This window comes from Zonotrichia albicollis, chromosome 14, assembly GCF_047830755.1.
Source record: "Zonotrichia albicollis isolate bZonAlb1 chromosome 14, bZonAlb1.hap1, whole genome shotgun sequence".
NCBI classification, from domain to species: domain Eukaryota; kingdom Metazoa; phylum Chordata; class Aves; order Passeriformes; family Passerellidae; genus Zonotrichia; species Zonotrichia albicollis.
The window spans coordinates 20,732,877-20,758,149 of NC_133832.1; the positions used below are offsets into that span (position 1 = coordinate 20,732,877).

Consider the following 25,273-nt stretch of genomic DNA (forward strand, 5'->3'; position numbering starts at 1 on the left):
GACATTTAACTGTGCAGCCGTCTTGGTTGGGAAATTGTGACCCTGAACTTTTAGAGGTGGGGCTGGTTTGGAAAGAAAAGTTTGCTCAGAGCAGTTTGCAATTTCCTTGACATTTGAATGTAATCATTACTTCATAAATCACTGGGATGTGATTTTTTAACAGACTTCATGTAATGGAGCCAAAATAGGTTTTTCTGATCCCTGACATGATCATCTCTGAGCCCACAGGGCTGCGTGAGTTGTTGCTGGTGAAACTGGGATGGTTTGGGTTGGCTTCTGCCCTTTGGCTAACTAAGCTCTGCTGTGATTCCCAGTCACAATGCCAGGAGTTGAGGAAGAGGAAACAACTTGAGCTGCAGATCCTTTCTGAATCCATCCAGCGCTGGGAAGGAGAGGACATAAAAATGATGGGAAATGTCATCTACATGTCCCAGGTTATGGTGCAGTCTGGGGGAAGTGAGGTGAGTGTGGTGATGTTCTGCTGGCTGTAGACTTCATGTCTGAATACCCACTTGCTCCCAGGGTAAGTGATGTGAGGTGGTAGTTCCTCTCCTTCCAAGCCACAAACTGATGACAAATAATGCTGGTAAATAATTTTACCTTGGGAAGACCTGTGCAATGGGACTGTGCATATCTTTGGAGTGAATCAGGCACGCTATAGGCTTAGTTTCAGGCCTTTGGTGACCCACTTTTCAAGAGAAGTATCTCAGTGTCATATAGCGCATTAATTTCCCTCTTTCTCCCCTGTGACTTACTCTGAGAAACGAGAGTGACTAGAAAATGTGCTATGTGCATCACAGGGGCTGCTCTGACACCCCATCCCAGAGCTGACTGTGTTTTGGAAGCAACTGGAGTGAGTGATTCTTGTCCTACTAGTCCTAATGCATCGCACCAGTGCCTGACACAGACCTTCCACAGTGGTGCTACAGCCATGTGTGCTGCATGCTCAGTGTGGGAAAGTACCTGTTAGCACTGAATTTTTGCTGTTACAGTTTTTCCCTGGGAAGGGAAGACCTGTAAAACAAACCCATGCACTATCCAGTCCCAAAAGTCTTTCTTGTTTGGGATGTGAGATGCTGGGGAACATAAGGCCTTCTGAGGCACTCTGCAATGATTGGAAGAGGATTAGCAGGATGCAGGCAAAAATCTCTGCAGGGAAAATTGGTACATAAATGAGATGCTGTAAATAAAAAAAAGCCAGAATAGTTGGTTTGGGGGTGATCTCACCGGCTGTGATTCCAGCTGCAACAGGTTCAGTTTGCTAGAGGCAGGTGCTTGTGATGCATTGCAGACTGGACTAACTTAAATTCTTATCCCCCTAGGAGAAAGAGGAGCGGTATTTCTTGTTGTTTTCTAATGTTTTGCTGATGCTGTCTGCAAGCCCACGGATGAGTGGGTTCATCTATCAGGTAGGCCTGCTTAGTTTGAAGTTGCAAGGCGTTCGGTGTAAGAGTGCAAAACAGATAGTTCTTATCAAATTTGAGTCCTCTGCATCCTTTGAACTCTCTGTTGTGATGCAAACACCCCAGGCTGGGAACCAGGGCTTGGCTTTACCATATGCCAGGGTAGTCAATGCCTTTGTCCTGATCTTTGGTTAAGCAGCATTTGGTAAGTGAATGCTTTGAAATTAAAAAAAAAAAAAACAAAAAAAAAAAACATAAAACCTCAAAACCTGTTGTTCTACCTGCTGTTTTTGAGAGTAGGGTCTGTGTCTAAGGTGTCCTGTTCCAGCTGGAACAGGGTTTCAACCCGCCAGCTGGCTCTCAGTTTTGTGCCATCTCTGGAAAATACTTATAAAGCCCACTGCAGAGTGCATGAAAATTCCAGTCCATGAGGTACTACTACATACAACTCTGCATTTCTTGTGTTTTACCATTTTACATACCCTCCAATGCCTGTTGAGAGCTTGGCTTTTCTCCAGCTGTCTGAAACCATCAATACTGCCAGGAAAAGGATGCTCTTGTTTTGTTGTGACATTTGTTGTAGCAAGGAAGATGAGAAAGATTTGGGAAATATTTGGCTGGGTTTTCTGGCTGGACCCACTGGTGGGAGTAAGGTGAGTAGGCAGTTCAGCATGCAAATCAGAAGGATGGGGAAGGCTTTCAGAAAAAGCCAGGGGAAATTGATCCTTCTGACTTGATTGTAAAAAAGGTTTGCGCTGAATGAAGGGAAAGGGTGGCAGATGAGCCAGGGATGACTCAGTTGTCATGGGAGCCTCATCTCTGGGGTTTGACCTAGTTGTGCAGGGAGATCTAGTTCCATACATTAAAGGAGACTCTTCATGCAGTCCGAAGCCTTCACAAATTAATTTTAAATGGCAATTTCCAAAGAGAAAGGAATCAGCAGAAACAAGCAGAACAACACCTGCTGGCACTGACTGCTCTTCAATTCTCCCAGGGAAAGCTGCCTTTGACAGGAATGATGCTGACAAAGCTGGAAGATGCCGAAGGGAATGAGCACATGTTTGAAATCACAGGTCAGTGGGGCCCTCTGCCTGGGGCAGTCCTCCCAGTGCAAGCAAGAGTTGCCACTGGAAGTACTGGTCCGCCTCCCACTAACCCCCTGCCATCTTTCTCCTGCTCTTTTGCCGTGTGTTGTCTGAGTTTCTGAGCAACTCTGTCCTGCTTGAGGCAATCTCCTCCAAGTGCCCTGGAGCTCTGCCTCTGGCTGCCTTTGGAGACCACAGTGCTTTGTATGGGACAAATCTCTAGCCCCAGTAGCACTGCTCTGCGCTGGTGCGCCCTGTCTGCATCCAGTAGCCATGCCTTGTAGCTCTGAGTACCTCATTTATTGACAGATACCTGGTTCTGGTCATGAGGGAGCTTTAATCCTATTTCCCCATTCAGTGTATCTCATTGCTTGTAGGTATACACAGGTCATTTCATGCTCAGTGCCTGGGCTGCAGTGCAGCTGTTTGTGCTGGTGGTATTTAGTGCCAGGATCCTGTTCATCACGGAAGTATTGTGTTTAATGACCTTCAACATTAAATAATCCTCACACATTCACCTTACTTGTTCCCTTAGCATTTCTTGCAGCTCCCACACTGTCAGTGGTTGCCTGGAGCAGCATGGGCAGTCTCATCATCATTGTAGATGAGATGCTTAGGGATGTGGTTTAGTGGTGCACCTTGCAGTGCTGGTTTAATGGTTGGACTTGATGATCTTAGATGTCTTTTCCAACCTTAATGATTCTTAATGATTAATACTTCTCTCTTTGCCCTAACCTTTTTGGAGCCACTGGACTGTGCAAACTGAGGAGCCATTTCCTGCTGTGCTGAACTGATCTCACCCTTTGTTTCCTCCTGAGTCTCTACCACTTGCTAAAGACAGTTATTTAACTCTCTGCCACAGGGAACATGATGGAGCGGATCACTGTGTCCTGCAGCACCAGCCAGGACTTGCACGAATGGCTTGACCACTTGCAAAGGCTGACCAAAGGGACATGCAGGACCATCTCCAAAACACAGTCCTGGAGTCCTCATTCAGTAAGTGTCACCTCCTGGCCTCTGCTGCCTGGGTTCCTCACTGCTGCCTCAGCTCTCTGTTTCAGCAGCACCCTGACTCTGAGGTAACACACAGCTGTAAGACACATCCTGCCTTTTGCTTTGTAACCATGTTGTGCTTGTACCATTTTACATGTATCCTGCCCTATTTATGTTGCAACTTAGGTGTCGCAGTATTTTAACGCCTGTCCATCCCCCTTCACTTCTCTCCCTTGTCTGGTGATTAACAGTCTTGGTTTGCTTCTCATCTATTTTCTCAGACATTTAGTTCAGCTGGGCAGATCCGTGGGCCTCTGGAACCCCCCAAAATCCTCAAGCCCTGGAGCTTGAGCTGCCTCCGTCCTGCTCCTCCACTCAGACCTTCAGCAGCACTGAGTTACAAAGAGGTAATAATCCCGCCTCCCTATCCAGGACCCTGATTTCACACAGTCCCTAGACCTTGTGTACAGGTTCCGTATCCCAGAGCAGGGACACAGAAATGTAGGTTCTTGGGGATGTTGAGAGAAATTACTCTGCCACTGTGGCCCTAGTCCTGTGATGGATGTAGGTTGCTGTCCTGGGCTTTGTGCTACATGGGACTCATGAGTACCTGTGTGTGCAGGCTGGATGTTAGCTGTTGGCTGCCGTAGCCAGCACTCTCAGCTGCTGGATTTCACCAGTTCCACATCTGGGTGTCCCATTGAGCCCTGTTTTTTGGAAGTGCCATGGTGGAGCTGCCTTCTCTCCTCCTTCCTGGTCTGAGATGTGGACAGGGCCTGCTCCCTGCTGGAATGTGTTCCAGCTCCAGCTGTGGCAGCAGCTCAGTGGTTCGGCATTGAGAAGTGATAGTGCACTATGAGGAAGAGGCAAAATGCCTGGCCATGCTTCTTGTGTCTTCCACCCTGTTTTGGTGGCTGGAGCAGGACGTGGGGCTTGACCCTCCTTTGCCACCCACCAAGTGTTATACAGCCAGGTCCTGCTGGGAGGCAGCAACTGAGGGATTGCTTCATCTGCAGGAATCCCAGTCTGGGCGCTGGGAGTTGGTGTGGGAAAACCCAAAATACAGCCTAGTGCTGTTGGCACCCTGCACCACAACCGTAGTGCTCTCCTTCCCTACCTCATGTTAAATTTTTGGAATTACTCACCAGTATCTCAGGTAATGTTCCTCTTAGTGAGTGAGCACTCTGGGTCTGAGTCAGCTGCCTTTCTTGGTACAGCAGCCCTGGGAGTGTTTCTGCCCCAGTGGGGATGGGGACAGGGAGGGGGCTTGGATCCCCTCAGCCCTCCCAGCACTTAGGGATGAAGAGTCTGGCAGCTGGCACAGCTGTGGGTCTGCTGCTCCAGGTAGAGGTTTTATGTAGCCTCATTGCATCTTGTTGCATTTATTTCTTAGAATTTGTCAAGTAACACATTTCAATTTGGGAATTGAATTGGTTAAATACTAACTGAGCAGACTGAAAATGACCCATAATCTTTGCATGTTCCAAATTCCTAATGGAGGCTAAACCCTTTCTTTCTTGTGTGGTCAATTAAAAATATTGGCTTGAGGTAAAAGAGAAATTTTTCTGTGAGAAAAATGACAGATTGATGGATACAATACTGTGGTCCTTTGTAGTTTCTTGTCCCCTGCCACTCATAGCAGGAATTAAACTCTCTGTGTCGAAAGCAGGGGAGAGCTTTTTGCCACAGGGGCCCATACCACAGTGAGTCCCAAGGGATAGGATGCTGGATAGTATCCTGCAAAATCCCATAGGACCAAAAAATGTGGCTTCTATGGGAACAAGCTGTGCTGATCATGTCAGTAGAAACCCAAAGGCCAACGTGTCCAGCAGAGTTGGGCAGGCACAGCCTGATACTCAGTCCTGCCTGAGCCTGGGGAGAGACTCATGGACACAAGTCTGTGATGACGGATGGGGAATAAGTTTGGTTGCTGGCCCAAGCAGATCCACAGCTGTCTCATGTCTTCCTCTGGGATGCTTAATCCCTAAACAGAATCCCTATTTCACTGTATTTTAGGTTTTTTAATTTAAAGCTGAGCACAAAATAAGCAATGCTGACAGCTCCATGCAAGCACCTTCCTATAATGAAGATATAATGAAGGAATACAAATTTCAAAGGTTATTTGCAGGGAAATGAGTGGGACAGTTTGATTAAATGAGCTGAGATTTTTAGACATCCAGTGTTACTTTATTTGTCTTCTCATAGCGTAAGATAGGATGGCATAGTCTTGTACACTTCCTTGTACCCAGCTCAGGAAACCTCAGACCCTGCTTGTGTTTGGCACCTCACTCTTGTTATTTCCATTGAAATTGGGTATTTTTCCTGTTCTGTTTCCAGTAATCATTTGAAATGACAGAACAGGTAAGTTCTGTGGGTGTCTGGATTCAGTTTAGCAAAGGGAAAATTATTTATACATCATTTCTTCTACTACTTTTTTTTTTTTTACCTGGCTGCTTTCCATTAGGTGAAGACTTTATAATATCAGGGTTCAGGACTTTGCTGGGCAGACCTCGTGGGCCCCTGGTTCAAGCATCCCAGGGATGGGACCCAGGGATGGAATCCTCCACGGGATGTGCAGGGACCTCCCTGTCCCTGCCAGTGAAGCAGGGAGGTGTTGCAGTGCTGATGCCTGACATGGTCAGGTCTTCCGTCAGGATGGAAGGTCCCCTTTGAGAAGATGAAGTCCCAGGAGATTGTCACCAGGGTGGGCAGAGTGTCCTGACATCCTGACTAGGCTGAGTTGAGGCCCTTGGAGTTGGTGTTGAGGGCAGGCCCTGAGCGCTTCCTGGCACTTGGGTGGAGCCAGGCACGTGGGGCTCCTGCGGTCCTAAGCACCAGTTTAGGCAACCAACATCTACAGACACCCACTACTAACCAAGAAAGCATGTTCTCTGTGTTTAGAGTGTATTAATGCCCAGTCATCCTGTGTCTCACATGTAAATTTTCAGTTTTGCATGACACGGTGCTTCTTTGCATGTTGATAGTGCTTTAAAACCAGGACAGAGGGGATGCTGCATTAATCTCAGGACTAACACTGAAATGTGGTTTAGAATTGTGGATTTAATTGACTTGGTGATAAAAATCATCAGTCTCTCACACTCATCTTCTCTTTCTTTGCATATTCATTGTAGAGGATGTCTTATATCTTAAAGGTAAGGGTAGATACATCTCTTTGGCTCGTCGTGGCACAGAATGCTTGTTTCTGTTAATGCTTCTTGTGCTTGCATGACCCTAATTTTGCCTCGTTGTATCTGTAAGTTATTGTCAGAGTCCGTAGCAGCTGGCAAATATATTTAAAGATAACTCTCAGAAAGGATTTAGTGTTATGGTACTTAAACCTCCTGGCATGCCTCTTCTCCTTTAAATCCCTATCGCATGTAACCTACTAATACTCTAATTCTTTCCAAATCAGCAAGGCTTTTAACTGAGTGAAGGAGATAAAAACTTGTGTTTCTTACTCATGGAGTCATAGCAAACACTAACTTTATGTGCGTTTGTTCTCTTCTCTGTGTATATTTGTGTATGGGATTTATACTCTCAAACTGTGGGCATTTAGAAGCAGAGCTATTTGCCAACTCTTTTATATTAATAATTAAGTCAATGGAATAAGCAACATTTTAGGGTTTTCTGGCACAGACCACAGAGTTTGTAAGCAACTAAAAGTGCTATGAATGTATTTGAATTCTTTGGCTAAAGGATTTTAAAGAGCTGCATTTAGTAGAGGAGCCTGTCCTGACCCAAACCCGCAGGTGCAATTCCCACTGCTGTTCCAGGGAGCAGTGGGTACATATGAAGGGAAAAAACTATAATTTTCCCCAACTTTGTCACTGTCTGCTTTGTAGCTTTCTAAAGTGTTGTGTGTAGCATGGGTAGCTGCATCCATCTGTGCTGCTCCACTGTTCCAACTGCCTTTGGTTCTGGTTAAACACAAGAGTCTATTTCTCTGTAGGATTCTAGCAAAAGTCCAAAAACAATGAAGAAGTTTCTTCCAAAAAGGAAAACTGAGAGAAAACCATCTGATGAAGAGTTTGTTATTCGGAAAAGTAAGTGTTGCCCAGAGATGCTTTGGCTGCCCCATCCCTGGAAGTGTTCAAGGCCAGGTTGGATGGGGCTTGGAGCAATGTGGTCGAGTGGAAAGTGTCCCTGCCCATGGCAGAGACTGGGACTAGATTATCTTTAACCCCAACCATTCTGTGATGCTATTTTTCTTTCATTTCTGGAGATTTCTGTGTTCTCAGTGATCTCCATGGGACGTTGAAAACACCCTTTCTTGCAGTGCAGGATGTGATAGGATGCTCTCACTCTGAGCCCACATGCTCCTGAGCATGGGAGACTTCTGGAAGTGCACGGGTCCTCAGCCTCTGACAGATTTCTCCTCCCCTCCCAGTTAGACATGCCACCACCCTCTTTGTGATTGCTAGCACAAGGTCATGGGTTGTGGGTGGTCTTATTCTGAGTATGAAGCCAAGGAACTATTTCCAGGTAGTTAAGAACTGCATTAAACTGCACATCAAGGGTCACGAAAATATGTCTGACAGCTGGGACAAGCCCTTACCTGGCCATGCCAGCATGTCCTAGAACAGTGTCCATGGGGAATTAGGAAACAAAAAGGTCCCCATCCCTATAGGGATGTTCACCTGCAAAGAGGGGTGTCCTGAGAACTCCGTAGAGCCCACTTGGGGCACACCCTGGTGGCTTTACACGAAAGGCCGTGATCACCGTGGTCAAGCCATGGTCATGCTGCCATGCCCAGCTCCAGGATCAGCCCTCTCCCTTGAGAAGATGGCACTGAGCGGAGACTGGAAACACTTCATGTTTCCAAGTCCTGCTCTGGTGCTGCTGTACCAGAACTCCCACACTAGGGTTGCTTTGCCTGCCCATCTCCTGGTGCTGCCTGCACCCAAAGTAGGGCATCATCGTCTGAGCTTTGCCAAGATGAGCAGCTAGAGATAAGTTTTCACACCATTTGTTCATGGTACTTGATGCCAGAAAATGTAAAGGACCACAAAACAGATTGGCCAAAGTCCCAGAGGCAGTAAGGCAAAAAGAAACAGCATGATCTCTTAAGGGGCTTGGGAGCAAAGACTGGGAGAGACAAGGCCAGAGTAGCTTGGTTTTTGTGCATGTTATTGTTTGCAATGTTTTACAGGTACTGCTGCGCTGGAGGAGGATGCTCAGATCCTGAAGGTGATTGAGGCATACTGTACTGGGGCAGGCTTCCAGCAAGCTCTCAGCTCAGGTGGGCACACAAACACATTATTTAGCTCCTACTCTGCCCACAACACCGATAACCCCTTTGGGAAAAAAAGATGTTGCATCATACAGCAACGAGACTCGTGCTAGGAAACTGTAGTGTTCAATCTTTGAGATAAGGAAGCTTTATCTGCCTAGTGGTTTAGTTGACATTGTTTTTCTCCTAAACACAGAGAATGAAGCAGGTAGGAGGGCAGATGAGACACTGCAATTTCACCAGTGATTACCTGATGATAATCTCAGGTTGCTTATAGCTTTAGAAAGGAAGCATGAGTATTATCTCTCAATCAGGTGTGTGTTTAAGAACAACCTGCTTTATAAGAACCTATCTAACATTTTCACCTCTGGAAATATAACTATTTATCATTGCTGGTGAGATGTCAGCCAATTAAGTCTCTGAAATTTCAAATAATGGTACATATAAAAAAGGGAGGCCGTGGTTCTTTGGGGAGCTCTTGACCCTACTCAGATGGTTTCAATTACAAGTCATGATGTAACTTTAGATGCAATAAGTACTCTTGAAAATTTTCCAGTTGCTGCTGTAGCTCTGGGTTAGTGGGATGTAGCTGACATCTCCAGTCTGCCCCAGGCTGATGGTGGAGCAGGAAGAATGAGAGCTTCTGTCTCTGATGTAGCACCAGGGAAGATTACCCCTTTTTCTCCCTCATGAATATTTCTTGTACACAGGCTCCCGTAAAGACTCCATCCCCCAAGTCCTTCTTCCTGAGGAAGAGAAAATCATCATAGAGGAGACACGAAGCAATGGTCAGACGGTCACAGAGGAAAAGTGAGTGTGACTGCTCTCCACTTGCAGATAGATCCCTGTGTCACTTTTTGGAATGATGCCCTCTCCTTCTGTGCCTCCACAGAGGAGCAGGTCTGGTGTCATTGACTGCTGCCTTAGTTCTAGCAAACAACCACCAGACAATTTCAGTGGCTACTTTGTCCCTTTTAAGGATAGGGCCACCCTCCCAGCTGTCCTGACATGGCTGTATTCCTCTGGCAGTCTGGATCCCCATTTTATGACTTATCCAGATGTAGGATAATGGGGTCAGTGAGGACAGAACCAAACAAGTGGCTCTAATTTTTTAATCTACTGATGTACTGAGCTGTTGCTGCCCCTTGGGAGCCTGCCTGGCACATGCCTGTGAGTGCTCCCAGCCTGTTCTGTAACTTGCACATCTGGGTGACTATGTTGAGCCTCTCCCTTTCCAAGCCAGTCAGTGTGTTCCTTTCACATTTGATTTTTTGCAGCACAGCCTCAAGGAATCAAGGCTGCTTTACAAAAGATACTCAGGCATTTCTACCTTTAAAGTAATTGTTATTTATTGCCATAGCATAAACAAGGAAGCTAAAGCCACAGACCTTTGCTGATAACTCAAAGCAGAACAAGGTATCAAGGTTTGAGAAGAGAGCCCTGAGTTTTGGACCAGTGGTATATAAATGCTCCTAGGCTGTGTTTCCAGAGTCCCCTCCCAGGCAGCAGCCTGATGCTTGGGAAGCAGAATCTGGCTGCAACTTTCCTGTCAGCACCTCCCATGCTATCACTATTTTCCTGCACACCAACTCTAATTTCTTTTTTCTTTAATTTATTTTTTCAGAAGCCTTGTTGATACAGTTTATGCACTGAAAGATGAAGTCAAAGAGCTGAAGCAGGTAATTTGGGTGGGATTGTTTGTGCTGGGAGTTGAATGACAGCCAACCAATCTGTGCTGGATCATTTTCAGCTGATCAGTGCCAGGAAAAGTCTTGCTGATGCTGGTCCAATCCTGCAAATTCCTAAAGGAGCATTAGTGTTTTTCTGGTTTACCTTCCTGAATCACAGAATCATAGAATCTTTAAGGTTGGGAACTACCTCTGGGATCATGGAGTCCAACCATCAACCCAGCACCACCACAATGTTCACCACTAAAGCATGTCCTGAAGTGCCATACCTACACATTCTGTGAACACTCTCAGGAATGGTGACTCTACTGCTTCCCTGGGCAGACTGTTCCAGTGTTTGTCAACCCCTTCCATGAAGAAACTTTTCCTAATATCCAACATAAACCTTCCCTGCTGCAGCTGGAGACCACTTCCTCTCATCCTCCATGCTTGAGTGCTAGAGAAAGCAAGAGGGAAGGAGGAGCTGGTCTTTGTGGTAACATGAAAAACTTTCCCCCTATTCCAAAAGCTCTTTCACCTTGACCATTCATTTTATAGGGGTCTGGTGGACACTAGTTCTTATAGACTCAAAGGAAATATGTCTTCTTCCCTCCAGTCCCAAGTCTGGAGGTGGGAGAAACCATCAGAGGGGAAAAGGGTTCTTCAACCCAAGATAAAATTAGGCTTCGGGGCGGATGTTTCTGTCTGCCCAAAGTCAGGGAACTTCTGTGCAGGTCTGTGAGGTAGTAAGACTGGGTTACTCATGGTCTGATCCACTTATGTTCTTCATCCTCACAAACTCCTATCAAATGTCTCTGTTTTTTCATCACCTCTGAGGCCTCAGATGCATGGAAGTACCTCATTGCATAAAGTGCATGGGCATAACTGCATCTTTATTCCTTTGGTTTTCACCTTGTAGGAAAACAAAAGGATGAAACAGTGTTTGGAGGAAGAGCTTAAATCCCGGAAGGACTTGGAGAAGCTGGTGAGAAGGCTGCTGAAACAGACAGATGAGTGTGGCAGGGAGGACACCGGGCGCAAGTCATCCCTGATCGCTTGAATTCATGGAGAAGCTGCTGGCAGTGGTGTGTGACCTCAGGTGTATTTTTGGGAAGTGGAACTGGATCCTTTGCCTCTTCTTGCTCCTTATTTTGTTGGTTTGGGGTATTTTGTTACCAAAAAAAAAAAAAAACAACAAAAAAGTCATAGAGAAAAAATAGTTTTTCTTCCATCCAGTAAGGAAATAAAGCAGAAACAATCAATCACAACTGAACCAGTAAGCAAGCAGTCCATGATTCACAATTCATCTGCAGCAACTAATACCTCATTGTACCTGCTACTGGGAGCAAATACAAACTCTGCTAGTGATTGTTGCTCACAAAGGCTTGGGCAGCATTTTCCTAGAAGAAGCTTAAACACTTTTTAATACTTTCATTCTTTCCAAAAGCACCAGTACCTATTTATTGAATGAAAACATTACTGAGGTGGTATTGAGCAGAAACCAAAAAAGCACCATGCTTCTCTTTTCAGATAATCACAACTGGGGAAGCTTTTCCCATCCGTCTTCTTTTCCCCCATTAGTTGACTGTAGCGAACTAGAGCCCAGCAATACTGTGGTTCCTGTGTGGCCTTGATACTGATTATAATGTGCAATTAACATGAAGATGTTTGAACTCCTTGGGGGAAGTCAGATCTGGAGCACCTGTCAGAGCGCATAGGAAGGTATTTTGCACAGTGCTGCCTCCTTACAGCTCATGATTAGCACAACAGGTAACTCCTGTTCTGCCCCCATCCCTTTTCTTATGCATGATGTAGAATTCCTGCCCCCTGCTTTATTTTCACATTGAGTGTCCAGGTAGCCTAGGAGGTGATAATTTTGCTGTGCTTCCTCTTGCAGGAAATGCTTTTCTCCATATGAAATGGAAACACTGCTTGACAAAAAAAGCAGCCCTAAATGTGCTGGTCCCCTGCTCCCTTCTGCCCACTTCATGCTTTTCATCGCTCCTTCCCAAAGGTTGGGAATGTTGCCAGTGGCCACTTCTCCTCACATCGCCCCACAGGGACTTTCTGCTAGGGAAAAAGAACTTTCTCTTGAGATAGGGAAGATATTTATGCTTTGACAAAAGCTGGAACGCTCCTGAGGCAAGGATGTGCAACACCTGGTCCCTGCACAGCTCCTTGAACACAGCATACCTACCTTCCTTCCTTCCTTCCTTCCTTCCTTCCTTCCTTCCTTCCTTCCTTCCTTCCTTCCTTCCTTCCTTCCTTCCTTCCTTCCTTCCTTCCTTCCTTCCTTCCTTCCTTCCTTCCTTCCTTCCTTCCTTCCTTCCTTCCTTCCTTCCTTCCTTCCTTCCTTCCTTCCTTCCTTCCTTCCTTCCAACAGTATTATAAAAATAACCTTCTGTTAATTATGTCTTATTTATCTCACATGGCAGCATGGTCCCAGGGTGTGCAGAGGCACCACAGGTCATTACAGTCACACCATTATGTTGGTTGTGAAGGACATAACACAGGCAATAATTACAACTCTCTCCTTGCCGTTAAAATTCAGCCAGGACATTGCAAATGGTGTTTTGGGAGATACAGACTCCAGAACATCTCAAGGAGTGTAATAAGAAACCCTCTTTAAAGAGTTTCTAGAGTAAATTCTATTTCTAGAGCGAAACAGAGGTCTGGTTACGTTTGCCATCCCCAGAGCATCCCAGCCAGATAGCAGCTCCCCACATCCCTCCCTGGGCACACAGTTGAGTGATTTGGTCAGCAGTCAAGCCCTGCTGTGCTTGTGAATTGTTTTCCAGGAGCAGGACCTTTGCTGCACTTAGTGCTGCTCAGGGAGGCCATGCCCAGACCCGTGGGTACTGCCTGGCCCTGCTGCCTGCTCCAAGCTGGCCTGGGCACCGGGCTGCTGACATGCAGAGCAAACCAAGGGAGAGGGTGGAAATGTGTCCTCGCTGCCCCCGAAGCGAGGCTCAGTTGAAACCCGTGCTATGTACATATGCATGTTTGTGAGATGTAATGTGATGGAGGGCACACTGGGACTCTTTGGATCAAGTGTTTGTCAAGAGCTAGAAGCCAAAAAAAAGACAAGAAAATAAAATAAAAAGGAAAAGAAGCCATGCCAGATGGACAGCAATGTTTCCATATTTACTTTGTTTACAGTGCTTTGTAAATAGGTTCCAGTGAGTCTGTCTTTAGATGGATGTTGTGTCAGCTGCCTTCCAGTGTATCTTTGTCATGTAGGTTTATTTACTGTAAACTACTTATGCAAGTTCAACTTTTCTAACATGTTTTTATTTTGAACAGTTTTTTTAATTGACATTTTCAACAAATAAAGGATAAAAGTCACTTCTTAGCCCTTGGAGCTGCTTCCTGTGTTTCTGCCATGAAAGCAAAGCCAGTGCTTGCTCTGGGCATCACTGATTTCCTCAAAATGCCATGGCAGCATCATACCTCTCTCATTTACTGGTAGGAATGCTGGTGTGAAATGTGATGCTGGCACTTGGACTGTTGCTCCCATCGTCATGTATATCTGCAGTAGGCCAAGAGCACCTGGTCCCAGGGCAAGAGATGCATTTCCATCCCTCAGGCCCCACGTGCACTCTGTTCACAAGGACTCTTTATGGAAAACAGACTGCTCTGCTGCACCAGGCACTTGCTGTAGATAAGTGACTTCCTGTCTGTTTGAGATTTTTTTTTTTTTTTTGTTAGTGTGTGTTTTTTTCTGGCAATTAGGTGTGGTGACAGGATTTCCTTTGGTCTACCACCACTTGGACAAGATGTCTCCTGCAGGCTGGGAGTTTTTTAACTCTTTGGTGGAGATGTGCCATGGTCTGTGGTCTCAGCCCACAGCAGAAGTGGAAGATCAAGGGCAGGAGGGCTGGACACTCCTCTCCTTCCCCAAACACAGTCTTGAGAGTAGGAAAAAGAACAAGGGAAAAAAGAAACACTAGCCTTGGGTGCATCATGGAAAAACACTGAAGTCTGAAACTTCCAGAGGGCAGGCTTAAATGGGATATTAGAAAGCCTCACTCTTCCCCATGAGAGGGATGAGGCCCTAGAACAGGTTACCCAGAGAAGCTGTGGCTGCCCCATCGCTGGAAGGGTTCCAGGCCAGGTTATATGTGGCTTGGAGCAACCTTGTGTGTGTGTGTATATATATATGTATATATATATATATATAAAACGTGTATATCTATATCTATCTATATATCTATATACTTTTTTTTTGTGAGATCAGTGTGTATTGAACCATACAAACACCTCTCCCAGCAGATCTCCATGCTGCTGTTTGGGCAGCACTGCTCATGCATCACCCGCTGTGCCAGTCTGGGTGATGTGCCCTGCAAACTCATTACCCTCTCAACCCCTTAACTCAGAACAAAAATCAGTTTGGAAATGGTAAAATCCACAGCCTGAGGACTTGCACAGAGGCCTCACATCAAGGAAAAAATCAATGTATTGACAACCTTTAAACTTTCCATGGGGAGAGCAAACAGTGCCAGCTATGGCAGCAGGCAGGGCTGGGGGAGAAGGACACAGCAGAATGGCAGCAATTGCCTCTCGTCCTCTCTCACACACTACCTCACATCTGAATCCCACTGGCTATTTTTGGCAAGTCAAGAAACAGAGGCAAGAAACAAAAGCCCTGATAAAGGCAGCCGTGGGAGCAGGGGCTGGAGTTGGTCAGGCAACCCACAGGCAGGAGAGATGACAGCTGGTATCTGCTGCCTTTGCTGCAGAATTTATGGACTTCTTTAATGACTGTTTTTCTCCTCCCCTCTTTGTTTTCCTCAACCATGCAATTTGCAGCTTCTGGATCCCTGCTCAGTGATCTGGGCTGGGGACCACCGCCCAGCCGAAGGTCTCTGGCAGGTGCTCCTGGCCATCGAGGCTGGGGGCTGCAGGAGGCTTCAAAGTGTGCACTGATCACAGTTTTTCCACCTGTGATGAGCACGTTTTCTAGTCCTCGCTTTTGACCACACACACACTCCTCACAGATCTCTCCTCCCCATTCACTTGCTCCAAGCTTCTCCCCCTGTCTCAGACCATGCTAGTTCGCACCGTTTTCGGTTTCTCCTGTAGCTCCCACCCACACTCCCACCATGACCGAGCACCTCCACCTCCCCTGTGGAGGTTTGTGGTTCTTCAGGCAGCCCAGCACTGCCTGCAGGAGCCTGGCCCACAGGGCTGGCTGTGTTTCAGTAGGAGCAGGGGGATGTGGTCAGACCCACACTACCACAGGGCACCGCATCCATCCCTCTGCTCTGAAGCAGAGACATCCCTGCAGGCTGCATGACCTCAGGACAGGCAGGAATTATCCTCTTTCAGTCAGGTGTCCTAAATCCCATTAAAACTAGTCCCCACCCCTCTGTTTCATTGCTGTGCTAGGGACTTCAGCCTTGGTGTCTCGCTGCCCTCCCAGGACAGGGGCTCTCTGTTTCCTTCTGCTGCCAAAATGTCCCTAGTGTTGCCTGGCCCTGGCACCTCAACATGCCCCAAGGAGCATGGTAGAATGGCTGCCCCTGGAGGCTTCTGGGACTGGCTATCCCCACTGTGAGCCCCCAGTGCCACTCCACTGCCCTCTTGATCCCCAGACCCCCAAGCAGGACCCTGTGAAATCTCAGCCTGGATTTGGGAAGGGTGAGCAGCGTTCAAAACATACAGAGCCGCCTATGTCTGAATCCATAAATTGTATTAATTGTGAGGTGATGAGTGGAAGAAACCCCACACTGTGGAAGGAGGAACTACGAACACTGAATTATGCTGCAAAACACAGCATAATGCACAGTCCTCTGGCACTCAGCTTCTCTGGTTACAAATATAAGATGGGTTCAATTAAATAAATAATCTTCATACAAGATGTCAGACAAGAGTGGTCCATCCCCTAAAAAAGTTAGTTTTGGAGAACATCCAAAAAATACTTACTGAATTATAGTGAAACCAAACAGTCCCTGAGCTCTAATGGTTTTGAAGGGAGCTGTGCTAGGCACTGAGCTCTGCAATGAGCTGTGCAAAGAATGCCCTTTCTGTCCCACCAGTGGTGGAATTTGGGCACTATGTTAGGACTAGACCTGCAGCCTCCAGCACAACAAAGCCTAAAGACTGTCCAAATCTAGAAGCTCTTTCATTTGCAAACTTATTGGTGTCCAAGATAATTTCCAAACTTTGACCCTCTAAGTGTGACCTGTATAACCAAACACCCCAGGCTTGTCACATGCATCATCTTCAAATGTTTTTTAAAATGCAATCAATGTCCTTGTACTCTGATCACCTTCCCTGCAGATCAAGCTGGAGAATAGGGCTGGGAAGACCCTAGTGTGCAGTGTCACCCAGGTACCCCCTGCCCAAGGGGGCATCTGCACAGTCCTGCTCTCCTGGAGCTCCAGAAAAAATGCCTCTGTGGACATGTCCTCACTGAGAACAGTCAGAAGATGCCCTGCACATGTGTCTTGGAGGGAAGAAGTAGGTGGTCCTGCCACCCTGTGATTTCCTGGTCCTCCTCCTTGGGTAGGAGGGGTCTCAGGAGAAGATGCAGTTCCAATTTTGATGGTGGTGCCCAGTGCCCCTTCCATAGGGTAGTGAAACTGTCCACAGGCAAAGGATCCTCTGCCTGCAGAGGTGGGAGGACAGTCTGGTGAACTGATTCAGGTCACCAAGCGCAGACCACCACTAGGGCCCTACTTTCTCTCTGCCTTGAAATCTGCAGTCCTCCCTCAGGCACCAAGCACCCCTCTGGTGCGGAGCGAGTGTCACCAAGTATGAACCCAGCCAAAGCAGTGCCAACCTGAGGAAGTTGGTTGAGTTTCACTGACAGGCATGGATGGAAAAAGGGGGTTCTCCAGATACAGCCGACAGCTGGAGCGGTAACATTGCGTCACCAGCAGCTACCATGCAATGACAGTGCTGGACTTACTGATTCCTTTAGAGAAGATGTTCCTAAGCCTTTTAATGTTTTTCCATTGATGTCAGATTTCCATTGATGTCAGATTGGTGCCAGAGATATGCATGAACCCAGCTTGGCTGAAGTGCCCTGAGCCATCGTACATTTTTAGGAAAGAAACATTGATGGCAGAGTTTGGAAAACCAAGCTCTTATGACATAACAGGGACATCGACCCTGCCAGGAATGTGGGGTGTGGTGGACCCAGACACACGACACCAGCATGTACCAAATCACTGGCTGCAAAAGAATAAAAACTGAAAGCAAATAATAACAGCTTCAAACTTTGTTCCATTTGTGTTCTCAGGGCCCCTTGGCCCTCATTAATAAATAACAAAATATACAAATTAAGAAACAAGAAAAACAGAGAGGCAGAGGAACATAAATAAGGGGAAAAGGGAAAGGCACTTTGTTCAAGAAGGTTGGACTGAATTGCCAGCTCAGGACAGCCCTTTCCTCACTACAGCTTGAAGATGCCAAAGTAGGTGTTGCCGTGGCTATACCCCACTTTTGTGGAGTCTGTCACATTGACAAAGACCATGTCATCTTCCCTGAGGTTGAAGACACCTCCCACACGGATGGACTGGAGTGCACAGACGGTCTTCGAGTGTTTTGCTTCATGCGTCTTCAAGGAGGTCTGTGTCTTTTGTCCTCTCAGCAAGAGCCGGTCCTCCTCTTTGGGGATATGTAAATAAATATAGAGGGTGAAGGGTGCCAAAGACACTTCTGAGGTGCAGAAGCTGACTTGGGAGTAGATGTAGTAGAGCCCTGCTTCCTCCACCTTCAGTTTCCCCTCCTTGTTGGATATCAAGCTGTTTGTGGGGCCATACATGGTCTCCCTCCACTCCAGCACTGTAAGGAGAGAGCATGGCAGGTGAGCTCAGAGAGGGAGACTTCCAGTTTGGCAGGCTGATTTGGGGGAACACCCACAGACATCTGGCCTCAAAGCCTCTGTCTGTCTGTGAGGCGCAGTTAGTGGGGTACCCAGCCCAGGACACCATCCCCAGCCCAGGGGCCCAAGGCCAGAGCAGATTTAGCCCTTGTTTGCTGATCACTGGCTTTGTCAGCCTTGACTGGGTATGTGAGTGGAGGTACATTTAGCTTCCTTCATCCAGCCAAGTGGAAATGCTTAGGGAGGAGGATTGTCTGTGTTTACTACAACAGACCAAACAGTGTCACTTCCATTTGCTGCCCTCATGGACTTCAGTGGGACACCCTCCAAACCCTCACAGCACTACCAAAATACGCTGCAACTCTACTCTTCAGAGCCTCCCATCCCAGTTTTTTTCCATCTGGGGGCTGCCTTTCGTCTAGAGTCCTTCCTCCTTTTGGCCTCTGGAGATGGTAAGGCTTTACCAAGGAAGTCCAAAATTAAACATTGCACAGTTGCTATCCCTACCTAAGTGCAGAGCTGCAAGGGCGTAGCACAGTGAGTGCTGTTTCCCATTGCCAGGACCATGGCCCACACAGGTCAGGTGATACCATGGATTTTGGGACACTTGGTGTCATCACAGCAGCTCATGGGGTTAGTGCAGATAAGCCTATACAGAGACCTGGAAGCCATGGCTGTAGGGCTGAGCTCAGCTATGACCTCTGGAATTTGGACGGCTGCTTTCCCCAGCCTACAGAGACACCTAGAAGAACAGCCAGGGGGAGCAACTTGGCTCCAAGGGGAATAATGGGTTTGACTACCCCAGCCCAGAGACAGTGTGCCGTGGGTAGTCCTGGAGGAGGCATGAAGCCCATGGGCCCTGACCAAGCATCCCATAGGAATATTTCCCCACACAGAGTTGAACTCCAGGCAACTGCTGCTCTCTGGACTCGGCTTTATATGCTCAACAAGTGTTTGAGCAGGGAGTTTTAAAATACAGCGAGTCTCTCACTTCTCTGATCTTATCTAGCACTAAGCTTTTCACAGGCAGACTGAGCACTGGTGAAATGTTGCATCAGAGACGGAAAGAGCAGTTGCCGATTACTGTCAGTTACTCCAGAATTAAATCAGAAGTGCTTAGATTGTGAAATCCTTGCCAGATGGAGTGACTGACCGTGCAAGCTCATACTCACTTTGGTAAGCCTTGCTGTTGTGGGAAGTCCCTAAGCTAAGGCTAAGCTGAGGGACAGAGCAGCAAGAGCAACCAGAACGGATACAGTGGATGCACAAATGCAAAAGGACTCAGGTGTTTCTCTCAAACATGATGTGGCCAGGGCTGTGAACAATTACACCTTGACCAAACCAGTTTGGAGCCTTATGTTGTGACTGTAAAGCCCTCAGCCCGCCCATCTTACTACCAGGAGCACTACGGGTGAGAAGAGGATTAAATCAGCAGATGCAAATACAAGCAGAGCCCTCCAGCAGCAGCCACCCTAGCAAGAGATGGCCAGGAGAGAAAAAAGATCTATTTTAAGAACAAAAGAAAAGTGGGAGGTTGCTTTCCTTAAATACAAAGCTAAAAAGTTTTCCACTCATAAAAAACACTGGAAAGATTAAGCCCTTGTGGTGCATTTCTAGGAAGGCGCGCATAGGGCTACTGAGGACAATTGGGATGTGTGAACCCCACATGGCACAGGTGCACGTGGCGACGTGACCACTGGGAGGTTTGCTGTGTTTTGGGGACACATTTTTGTGCTGGAGTTGTTCTGTCCCGTTCCCCACCCTTAGAGAGCCACAGGGCAGGACTGGGAATGCACACTGCTGTGTCCCTCGGGCTCCCTGGTCAAGGTAGGACCAAGCGAGTCTGTCTTACCTGAGCCTGCCTTGTTGCTCTGCTGACCTGCCAGATGAACTGCAATTGGCTGCCTCTTCTCTGCTGCAATTTAGAAAGGCCAGTGTTATTGATGCCTTGGCACTCACTGTTTCCCCAGCGCTCCTCTGCAGGGACTGCAGCTCCTTCGCCCTTAATGCTTCTTTACAGGCAAAGTCATCATCTCCAGATTCCACCCTCAGCCCAGAGTGAGGCAGGACTCCACTCAGCAAAGAGCTGCAGGTGCCTCTGAGGTAAAGCCTCTGATGGATGAAGCCTGCGGAGGAGATGGTGCCACTTTGTCCTTGGAACAGGACCTGGATGTGCCCACACCTCACCTGCCACAGATGTTTCATTCTTGTGTGTCACACGGGGATGCTCGTGGTGCTCAGGACCTGCCATGTAAAAAGGCCACAGATTTAATTTTGAGCTCAATTTCAACAACTTCAGACTGCCTTCTCTGACACCCAGAACCGCCTGCCCTGGGGAGACAGCCATGGCCAGTGTCCCCCTCTGCCAGCTCACACTGAGCTCAGTCCTACACCCACAGGGATGCTCCAAACCCCAACCCATACCCTGTCTCCACACCATGCTCTGAGAAACTCATGGGCTGTTGAAGGAAACCCCTTCCCAGGCCAAGGAACTTGCCCTGCCCCAGCAAGTCATGAGTGCACTGGCTACACCAGGAAACTCACCTCTCTGCATTTCAAACTTGGGCTGCTCCTTGGGGGGTCCGTCCTGTTACAACAGCAAAAATATATGTTTTTTTTTCAAAATCAATTATTTTGAAAGTTTCTATATAAAAGATGCTCTGGTCATTGCTAAGGTTTGGTGATATTTAGCTCCAACAGCCCTGTCAGTTCGTGACAGAGCATATCTGAAGCCAGAGAGCCCCTCTTGTACCTTCCCCAGCTTGATGGGGACTGTTGACCATGGGCTGTTTGCAGCAAGGAGTTTAGAGGGTTTAAGGTCTTAGATTTTATTCAATTAAAATGATGGGTAAAGTTTATTGAAAACAATAAGATAAACAAACAAGAAAACTCTCCTTTTCATGTGGGAGAGCCATGATGTAAGTGCTGCCAATGTACACTGCTGCCCTGCAATTGGTGTTTTCAGGACTGCTGACCACAGCCTACCTCAGACACAATTTTTGGTGTCTGTTGGGTACTGTTGCAAACCTGAAGATGTAGCTGAGGCAGGTTTAGCTGAGGTGTTTGTTGTCATCAGGCAGTGACAATAAAGAAGAAATGTTCCTCTGCTGTCAACTCCAGCCAGCACAGCCACTCCTGAGCAGTGAATTCAGGGCTGAGCAGGATGAGAACAACTCATTGCAATGGACATTGCAATGCAAATTGGTTCTTCTGCATCCAAATGTGAGGAGCCTGATCCAACTAGAGATGCCATCCCTGAGTCCATGGGGTGGCAATTTGCATAGCACCCTCACGCTCCTTCTCACTGGTTGCCAGGAACTGTTTCCTGGCCCAGGCCTTGCACTGTCATTGACACCTGGGCAAAGTGGGCAGAAATGTGTTATCAGTGGCAGGTGGCCACAAGCATCCTTGCAGCCACCCAGCACAGGACTGGAGCAAGATGCCAGACAGCAGAAAATAAATTATTTTCAGACTGGAATCAGGGAGAGGTGCCAAGCTGGCTGTAGCTCCATCCTTGTTTGGCCACCACAAGGCACAAACATACCATGGCATGATGCAGCTAGATGTACTCTGATCAAGAGCATTTTAGGAAAAAATCAATGAGATTTCTCAATAATATCAATATAGTGTAAAAAGGATACAGCATAAAAAAGGGCATGTGCTACACAGCCTAAAAGTAAAGAGCACCCACGCTTTTAAAAAAAGCTTGGGGTGAAGCTCTGTGTGTGACTGGGAGCCCCTCTCCTTCTTCAGTGGGATCTTTATCCACCCAACTGCATTTACCTTGCACTGGATGTTCTGGAAGTCCTTTATAACCTTTTCACAGTCCAATAATGTCGACTTCTGACCTTCTGCTGTCTGACATTTCTGAACTTTCTTCAGGAAGATGTAATCTTCATTTAAGCTCAACACCTCTTCCATCTGCCAACAGAGGAGAGAATGGAGGGTCAATGGGATGTTAGCAGGAAACCTGCAACAGCAGAGCCATGCTGCATTCCTACCAGCAACATATCCAGCCTGGGAAGCTCAGGGTCGGATGTTCAGCACTAGAATGAGATGGGCAGACAAACCGTGGGCAGCAAGAGCTCCCACCAGACACCCAACACAGCATCTGTGCCCTCATCCACTGGGAACTGAACCCATGGAGCTCACCCTGAATGGCAGTGCTAGGTGACAGGAGGATTGCTAAGGATCTGTGGGAGTCACATTCTCTGAACCTGAGAGAATCCGTGAGAGATGCAGAGAAAAGAAAGAAAAAACCAATTCTTATCTCAATTGCTACTCCTCTTGTTCACAAGTGGAATGCACTGTGGAAGACTGTTTACCTGTAGGAAATTGGTAATTGGATTCTGTGTGAGTATTTTGATTCATTGACCAATTGAATCCATGTGTGTGTGTTGGGACCGTTGGCAGACCGTCAAAAGATTCTGTGCAGTCAAGTTGAGTGCTTTGTGCAGATTCGGTTAATTAGCCTTCTGCTAAAATGGAGTCCTCCTCGTCATTTATTGCCTTCATTGGGCTTGCCCTGCTTTTTCAATAAGGATCTATCTTCTATCACCTTGATAATTAACTTAAAAGTCCATCTCTAACTTTTCCTAAAGAAACAGAAATCCCAGTGGGTGGCTCAGGAGTTTTGCAGGTCCTTCCCCAATGGCCTTAGCAGGCAGCTGGGATGCTCGCTCAGCCCCTCACTGCCCTGTCCACTCAGAGGGGTTTAATTTCTACTGACTTCTTGACTAAAAGCATTGCCAGCAAAACAAAACAACATGTAGGTTGGGGCTGAAATGTGCCAAGATCTTCAGATTAAAAAAAAAAAAAATCAGAAAGCCAATAAGAAAATAATTAAATGCATTCAAATACTGATTTTTATATTTACACCTGTTTGGGGTTTTTTGTTGTTTTTTTGTTCCTTGTAAAAACCTAACATGCAGTTAAGTGGTAAAGAGGAAGTGCAGCTGGACATGAAGACACACAGCTGGGCAGAGAACTCAGCACAGGTAGCACTAAGATATGGAGGATCAGATTTGAAGCCCTGCCACAAGCTCTGAAGGCAACTGAAATCTTCTTGCCACCTGTGACTGCATTTCAGCTGCCTCTGAGCCTCGGCCATGCCCCCCTGTAGTCACATTTCCCTCTGCCAGAGACCCTCTACACATTCCTTCATGACAGCCTGCAACCTCCATGCAGTGAAGTCCCCTTCAACACCTCTAATATTAAAGCCCCTCTAGCTCAACATTGTTCTCCACCCTTGTAGATCAGAAACCATACATCTAAATTTCAATTTAAGTTGAAACAACACATGTAAAAATCAGTAACATCCACCGTATCAGTGTATCAGGTAAGAAAAATGCATGCTGGGGTTTAGGCACATATTTCTTTAGCAGGCAGTAATTTCTGACTTGAAGAAAAGTAGCTTTAGATTGGTGATTTTAGGCATCATGCAGTGCTGCAGCCATACCAACCTCAAAAACGTCTTTCTGGACTTTAACTTTTTGGTAGCTATTGTCTCAAGTATGGGACAGGATCACTAGCACTATGTACCTTCAAAAACAGAGGAAGTACTAGGGTCTAGTCTTTTCTTCCCTAACCTACACGACAGCACCTGAAGTGAGATGTTGATAAAATCACTTAAACATGAAAAAAGAAAATATTTCTGGACCTTTCATTCTCTCAGTTAATGTCACAGTGCTAATAAGTGTTACAAAATCAGAAAAAACCACCACCAGCCTAAAACAGCCACTTGCATGCCTAAACCACACCCTCTTGTCCTCAGACTAGCCACCAGCTAGCAGATTTATTCCAGGTGTCTCTTGGCAATTGGTCATTCTCTTTTTGTTAGCACGGGGAACAGATCTCCCACCTATTCTCATGGCAAATTAAAGCAGAAATGAGAACATGGGTGAGATAAATGATACTGCTGCCTCCATCCAGTGGTCAGCACCATTTTCCACCATGTTCATCCTCCTGGTGAGCAGATCTCACCAGACCTGAACTCAAAGCATGCCAGCAATCCAGCAGGGACAGAGACAACTTTCTCTCTCTGCTTACCTTATCCATCTTCATGTGAAGATACAAACAGAAGAGCACGGTCCCAATGGTCTGCACTACAATAAATACACTGAGGAAGCCCATGAACATTTTCATGATGGCAGGAGATGTGCTGCTGATAGGACGGGGTGCCTCAGGACCATAGGGTTCATTCATCCTCTGTGCACGTTGCTGGGGCTCCTCCAAATGCACTGCTTGCAAGTAGCATGAGAACTGTTGTGCGAGCGCCTGCTGCTCAGGGGATACAGGGTACAGCAACCTACACTTCCTGGAAAAAGCTCTTCATAGTGGGTAGGTTTGTTCACTACCATCTCCCATAACAAACAACAACAAAAAAGTTGCTTAGACTTTCTTCTCTGTTGCACTTCCATGCTTTTTCCTACTGTTCTACCAGAAACAGAGAAAGGTTCTTATTTTGTATATTCATATCTGCCCTTGAATCACTCAAAAATATTCCCCGGTGGATTGTTTTTACTGTTGTGAATGAAAGTTCTGTGGCAAGTTGCCATAAAATAAATGTACACTGAATACAAATACAGAGCTTCTGAGCAGTACTGTGGGCTGCCAGGGGCTGGGAAGCACTCAGAGATTTGGTTGTTTCTCAAAAGGGGAAGAATAGCTTTTTCCTTTTGATTTCCCCTAAGAGAAGGATGATTTCTGCAGTGAAGATGCTTGGCTGAGGCAGGTGGGTTGTGCTGGTTTCTGCTTTCCCTTGTGCTATCCCTGGATGATGTCTCTGCCTAGTTCTGGGTAGGCTGGATGATCTGGGAGAAAGGACCATCTGTACAGAGAGTGTAACCCTGGTGCGGGCAGAGCTTTCATGCTCTTTCACAGACAATGGGACTTTGAGCTTGGTGCTTGGCTATTAGTTTGCAGAGACAAGTTTTAAGTCGCTTTCTTGATACCCTAGTGAGGTGCTCACCCTGTATCCAAGAGCACAAGCCATCTCATACCCTGCCCCACTTATTTCTGTTATCTGTATCTATGTACCTAGGCATGAAAAGGGGTGTTGGGAA

The 25,273-nt window shown here is 46.8% G+C and overlaps 2 protein-coding genes across 6 annotated transcripts in view; one reads left to right on the forward strand and one right to left on the reverse strand.

The window, feature by feature from the left end:
* ARHGEF6 (Rac/Cdc42 guanine nucleotide exchange factor 6) overlaps positions 1-13,737 on the forward strand; it is a 38,849-nt gene extending 25,112 nt beyond the window's left edge. For 4 of the 5 annotated variants that reach the window (XM_014273264.3, XM_014273267.3, XM_014273265.3 and 1 more), the window contains 11 exons: positions 315-461; positions 1,323-1,409; positions 2,398-2,476; positions 3,351-3,484; positions 3,763-3,888; positions 6,613-6,633; positions 7,431-7,524; positions 8,631-8,720; positions 9,422-9,521; positions 10,336-10,390; positions 11,298-13,737. In XM_014273264.3, coding sequence (XP_014128739.3) covers positions 315-461; positions 1,323-1,409; positions 2,398-2,476; positions 3,351-3,484; positions 3,763-3,888; positions 6,613-6,633; positions 7,431-7,524; positions 8,631-8,720; positions 9,422-9,521; positions 10,336-10,390; positions 11,298-11,438 — 1,074 coding nt within the window. In that variant the 3' untranslated portion in view covers positions 11,439-13,737. The remainder of the gene's footprint in view (positions 1-314; positions 462-1,322; positions 1,410-2,397; positions 2,477-3,350; positions 3,485-3,762; positions 3,889-6,612; positions 6,634-7,430; positions 7,525-8,630; positions 8,721-9,421; positions 9,522-10,335; positions 10,391-11,297) is intronic. The other variant, XM_014273266.3, reaches the window with a different exon arrangement.
* Positions 13,738-15,685: 1,948 nt separating this feature from the next.
* CD40LG (CD40 ligand) lies at positions 15,686-24,469 on the reverse strand. The gene is made up of 6 exons (XM_005495786.2): positions 24,258-24,469; positions 21,993-22,130; positions 20,754-20,796; positions 20,397-20,453; positions 20,062-20,124; positions 15,686-18,169 (listed from the first exon to the last, which is right to left on the reverse strand). The coding sequence occupies exons 1-6, from the start codon at positions 24,411-24,413 to the stop codon at positions 17,778-17,780; spliced, it is 849 nt and encodes a 282-aa protein (XP_005495843.2). The 5' UTR covers positions 24,414-24,469; the 3' UTR covers positions 15,686-17,777.
* Positions 24,470-25,273: the final 804 nt, after the last annotated feature.